The 6,000-nt window shown below is 34.4% G+C and overlaps 1 protein-coding gene across 2 annotated transcripts in view; it reads left to right on the forward strand.

Annotated features, from left to right (window-relative positions):
- Positions 1–4,929, forward strand: part of MOSMO (modulator of smoothened) — a 64,372-nt gene extending 59,443 nt beyond the window's left edge. For both annotated transcript variants that reach the window (XM_070568449.1, XM_008541267.2), the window contains exon 3: positions 4,264–4,929. In XM_070568449.1, coding sequence (XP_070424550.1) covers positions 4,264–4,448 — 185 coding nt within the window. In that variant the 3' untranslated portion in view covers positions 4,449–4,929. The remainder of the gene's footprint in view (positions 1–4,263) is intronic.
- The last annotated feature ends 1,071 nt before the right edge of the window (positions 4,930–6,000 follow it).

Below are 6,000 nucleotides of genomic sequence, written 5' to 3' on the forward strand. Positions count from 1 at the left end.
GAAGAAAATATACAGAAATATAACTTAGATTAAGGTGGTGATTTGCTTTTCAATATCCCAGATTTTGAGTTTCTGCTGTGAGTCGTTGTGTGACCATTGAAAAATCAACACATTTGGTTATTTAATGATTGTTTATCAACACTTTTTACTCCATTAAGCTATGCCAAAGGGTATGATATATTTATATATCACACATTCTCTTGTCCTTTGCAAAATTGATTTAATTTCAGAACACATCAGAGGCTTTTCCCAAGTTAAAAGCAACAAAAATGCACAGAGGAAAGATTTTCTGTAATTCTGCTTTCTTACTTCTTTCTCTCTCAAGTGATTTTGCCCCCCAGGGGACATTTGTCAATGTCTGGAAATATTGCTGATTATCACAACTAAGGGGATGCTACTGGCATCTAGTGAGTAGAGGCCAGAGATTCTGCTAAACATCCTACAATGCACAGGACAGTCCCCCACAACAAAGACTTACCTGACCCAAAATGGCAATAGGGCCCTGTTGAGAAACCGTGCTCTAAAGAACAGGATAACGATACCTATGCCAAATACTATGGGATTTAACTTCTAATTCAATGCCTTATAATCATCTCAGGTTTGCATAAGTTTTAAAAAATGAATATTATAACAGCGCTTACTTTCACTTGATATTTTCATTTAGAACTTGTATGATAGGGGTAAGGCATAATCCCACCTATCTGTATTAATGTCAAAACTCAATTTATCCTTAAAGACCATAGGATAGGGATGTAGTTCGTGAGTCTCTGTTTCTCCCTATCTCTCTGTGAAACTCTTTCTCTTGAATGTATATGTTTTTGTCCCTGTTGTTTTAATTTTGTCTCTATATCTCCCTTAATTTTAAAATTTAGAGCAAATTGCCTATGAAATAAAAAGTCTTCCTTTCTTGTTAAGAAATGTGAAACAAGTTGATGATCTTGTTTGAGGTCAAACAGACCTCCCAATACATTTCTTTTCTAAATAGTAGGCCCCAGAGGCAGTTGTAGAGACTGTGCCACTAAATTAAAGGGTATTGATGAGGAATTTAAAGAGAATCTTTACTCACAGATAAAGTTACTTATCCAGATAGAATTCTCTCTTTCAGAAGTAAAAGAAAGTCAAAGAAGAACGATTTAGTTGAAATTTGGGAATGCATATGTTCTGAATGCCAAAAATCTAAAATATAATATAGCAAAGTAGTATGAGTCAAAGAAAGTATTAATATGCTTACATGAGCCATTGGTTCTGGTGACCCAATAAAGGAAAAGTACTAGGATTACCTTGTTTCTCATTTCTCTTCAGAGAATATTTAAGTGTATGTAACTACTTTCAAACGCAATGTGTTTTTCCTTTATTTTTTAGTTAAATAATTTAACTTTAAAAAATAATATGTACATGTGATACATAATTCAAAGCCTATGAAAGGATTACCAAGTGAAAAGTAAGTCTAATTTGTGGTCCTGTCACCCAGCCATCCAATACCTCTTTCCTGGAAGCAACCATTATTACTAATTTCTGGGATCCCTATCAGAGGTATTCTATGCATAAAACATATATGTATATGTGTGAGTGCTGTATAAATTTGTATTTATTCTATTCTTTACCTTGTTTTTTTAGCTCCACAGTATCTTGGAGTTAATGTCATCTAAGTAAGCATAGAGGTGCATTACTCTTCTTAGCTTCCTTAACTGCATTATTTTTGTTACAGGAGCTAGTTGGCTGGGGTGGCAGTCCTGAGAGGGATTGGGCTCCCCCTAGTGTTTCCATTCAGCTTTTGAAAATGTACTTCAACTCTATTGTATTAATTTCTATTCCAGTTAAGCTGTAGTTTTGGTAAGAATGTAAGGGCAACATTTTCTGATGAGTTTACCCAGTGGGGAAATAGCTCTCAGAGGAGAGCCACACGTGATGGGGCTTTCCTATGGGGACAAGTGTAACAAAAGATGTTCTTTTTCTTCAAGTCTGACCATTGTCCTTTCCTTTGTCACCCTAATATACATCCTCATCCACAAGAACACCCAATATATGAGTCTCACCACTGAGAAATCTGTGCCATGGAGGATATGAAGTTATGTCTTTACAGGCTTATTTAGGACCTAGAACTTAATTGTCAAAAGTTGATAGATATTGTCAGCATTAATTATATTTTAAGATCTAAAGTAACGTCACAAGTCTCAATAGCTTAGAAGAAAACTCATTCACCTACACTAAATCTTCCCAGGAAATATAGAGAACCTAATTCCTTGGATTAGAAACCAAGATTAGATTGAATAGGAGTTCATTGCTTCCTTAAAATTTGATTAAGCCTTTCTTAACCAATTTAGAAAATATTTAACTCATAAAATATTAAACTCTACTTTAAATATAGTCATTAAATGATTACTCTGTTTAAAGGATAGATTTTTATTTTACAATAGAAAATAGGAAAGGATAAGAATAAAGTTGGCAAATCAATTAGCAGAATGAACGACTGTAATATCTGCATATTTCTGAAGCACTTGTAAATTATTTTAGTATTTCTTGAGATTAGATTAGTCAACATTAAGAAACAAACTATTTTTAAAACAATAGTCTTGTCACATTGTTTTTTATTAGATCATTATAGCTACTTAGATTATAGTTTCATTTTATTTACCAAACCATATTAAGACATAAGAACCATTAGAAATTGGTAGCAGATAACACTGATAAGTGGGCATTGACAGCGCTAATAAAGTTATTTACTACTGACTATACAACAGAAAGGCCAAAAAACCTAATACTTAATAACTAAATTTTTCATTTGTTCTATAGTAGGTATCCAAGAGAATCCAAATGCATTCATGTAGCATTATTTGGTTTGGTCGTTTGCCCAAAATGAAATAGGTTCTGTGTCTGTATAATATAAAATAATCCACTGAAATGGTGCAAAGCACGGAAGAGTGTCAGTGTTTTTCTTAAGCTAGTGTATTACTTAAGAAAATGTTACCTTTCAATACATTTCTGGAGCTATTCCTTCCAGGAAAAGATTCCTAATTGGCTTTTAAGGACTCTTCTATTAAACTTTGTTGCTGGATTAACACAAAAATAATTTAGGACAAGTGTCAACTGACATGTTTATCCAGAACTCGGGCAGTATTCCTGGGGATAGGTTTAACTTGGAAAAGGTTTCTCATTCAGTTAATAATGGAAAGCTTCAACTCTTCATATGCAGTGCCTGTAGTAATCTATCTTCACATTACACTGAAGAAATGTTTATGCTTCCAAAGAAATTTGAAGGACTATGAACATTTGACGAATGTGCTTTCAAAAAGCATAAGATAGGTTCTTGGAAAAGCTTGCCTATGCATAGGTTAATTTGTGTTCGCTAAGAAGAGCACAGGGGAGCATGCTGTTTTAGCAAACAGCGGACTGTGGAATTACTTCTACCCAGACACTGGGTTTTCTGATATCTTTCTAGAAACATTTTAGCAAATAATATATTTCATTGTGTTTGTATACAATATTCAAAGAACATTTCTCCATCCTTCCCCAGTTTAACCTCTGGGTATCCAGAAACTAACAGAGATTTTTATTTTTTTGAACATTGAGCATGATGAGAGAACCACTCTGACAATTTGCTAATCATCCTAGAAGTCTGAGGTTCTTTCCACTAGCTGATTTTAAATCAAAGATAAATGGTACCTATGTTTGTTTGTACCTTTTCCCCAATCCCTTCTAACTAATACCAACTGAGAGGAACAGAGAATTAGCAAAATAATAACTATGATGATAGTCTGCAACATTTATTTAGCACTTACCATTAATTTGGCAGTGTGCCAGGGACTTGACGTTGTTTTGTTTATCCTTTTTCTAGTATTTGCCCCATTTTCTGAAGGGAACCAGAAGCCTAAAATTGCACAGCTAGTAAGTAGCAGTAGAGCCAGAACTTAGCCCCTATCTGATTCTAGCCAGAGCCCTTAATCACTACTTTAAATGGTCAAAAATAGCAGATGCGGGCCCTGAGTAGGTTTGGAGGCCCTTCTTACTGCTCATGTTCGAAATTGTCCTACCAGTTATCTAAAAGGCTAACCCAGCTTTTACTGTATTTAATTCTTAGGCTTTGGGGACATTGTGTGATCTGTAGTAGATATAAATCTTTTGACAAGTGGTCCAATGTTTTAACAGGTTTGACCATGATATCAATCCACAACCCTTCCTACAAAATTCCTTTGTGCCAAATTTTCATTGTTTTCTGAATCACCAAACCGTGTTACTAATGTTGTGTTTTGGTTTGTTTTACAGTGATCCTTTTCTGTATGGCTGCCCTAATATTTCCGATAGGATTTTACATCAATGAAGTCGGAGGTCAACCTTATAAATTACCCAACAACACAGTAGTTGGGTCATCATATGTACTTTTTGTCTTATCAATTTTCTTTACAATAGTAGGACTTCTATTTGCTGGCAAAGTTTGTTTACCAGGCTGATGAATGTCTAAATTGCTTGACTCTTTTATTATTTTTTATTTTATTTTATTTTTTTATTTTTGGAGAGTTGGGAGGACAAAAGCAAGGCATCTGAGAAGTCCTCTTGGAGGAAGATGCTTAGATGAAACTGATGGTGAAAGAAAAAAAAATGCTTTGATTTGTTCTCACTATGCACTTTGGATTTAAAAACAAAAAGTGAGGCGAGCCTTTTCCGTAACCAAATACAGACAATTATTGACTAAATCTCCTGAGCATATTCAGGCAGTTAGGTCTGCACTGTGATAGCAACCTAGTGAAGGAGAATGCTTTATACTGAAAGCATGTGGCCCTTTGTGATTCTGTTGTTCTGTTTTTAATGTCTAATGATTCATTTGAGAAAAACAAGTCTAATTATTTATGAATCATGGTGGACCAGAGGGATGCAAGAGAAGTTCATGTGGGGCTGGCCTCACCTCCTAAGAAATTAGTGTTCACAGCTTCATTGTAATGGTATGAGCCTTTGGCATCAGAATGGATTGCCGTTGCATTACTGCACCAAGAAGCCAATAGATCAAAACTTGTTTGCTAAAATGTATGTAAAAATCCTGAAATTCCCTATTCTCTGTGTACAAAAAAAAAAAAAATCAAACACTAAGAAATATGTTGTTGGGGTGGGTGGGTGGGGGAAATGTTCCTTATATTTATATAAATATATATATATAATATATATATTTTGCTGATGCAGTATACAGTGTGTATATAGTGTGTGTGTGTGTGTGTGTGTAAATTTATATACACACACATGCAAATAGTTCCTGGAAGAGAACTCTGAATGCTTTGCTAGCAAAACACTGTGGTGTGCAAACCTAGAACTCAATAGAAAAAAAGCCATTTATCTGAAGGCTGCATAGTGGAGAGAGTCTTCAGTTTACCTCATTCTTTGTAGCGGCCCTTGATTTTAACAGGTTTTTGTAATAGGTACAAATGCTCCCATACGTTTCTAGGTGCAATTTTAAGTTAAGCTAAAATTCTTTGTAGGGTTAATTTATTTGTATATGATGGTAGAAGGTAAGATCATGTCAAACCTTATAATTTGGGGAATCTGACACTATTTAAATTATTGGCAACTGTTGTCTGTTGTACAGAGGTTCTCTTTTTCTACTGGCTCGGTCTGTTACATTAATAACACATTTTATATGTTCAAGCACACAATTTTACATAAATACAGAGTTCACTAGTAATATCAATTTACAATATTTTGGCTATTTACAACACTAACTTCACTCTGCTATAAAAAATTATGTTCTTTTCATTTGCAAGCATTATTAATACATCTCCTTTACCAAAAACCTGAGCAATACAATATTTTCTTTATATGCTGTATGCTTTTGTTTGCTAAAAGCTAACATTTTTGCATTTACTTTAAAAGGGCTGTACTAAACCCACAGCTTTACAGTTTTCCTAAAAGAAGCATTTCAGCTAACCCTCAAACCCACAAATAGTTTTGGAATACAGTGTTTCTCTTCTCCACGTTTCCATGCCTTCATGTCAGTGCTTAGTTGTTTCTCCAGGT

Source organism: Equus przewalskii, chromosome 12 (assembly GCF_037783145.1).
Source record: "Equus przewalskii isolate Varuska chromosome 12, EquPr2, whole genome shotgun sequence".
NCBI classification, from domain to species: domain Eukaryota; kingdom Metazoa; phylum Chordata; class Mammalia; order Perissodactyla; family Equidae; genus Equus; species Equus przewalskii.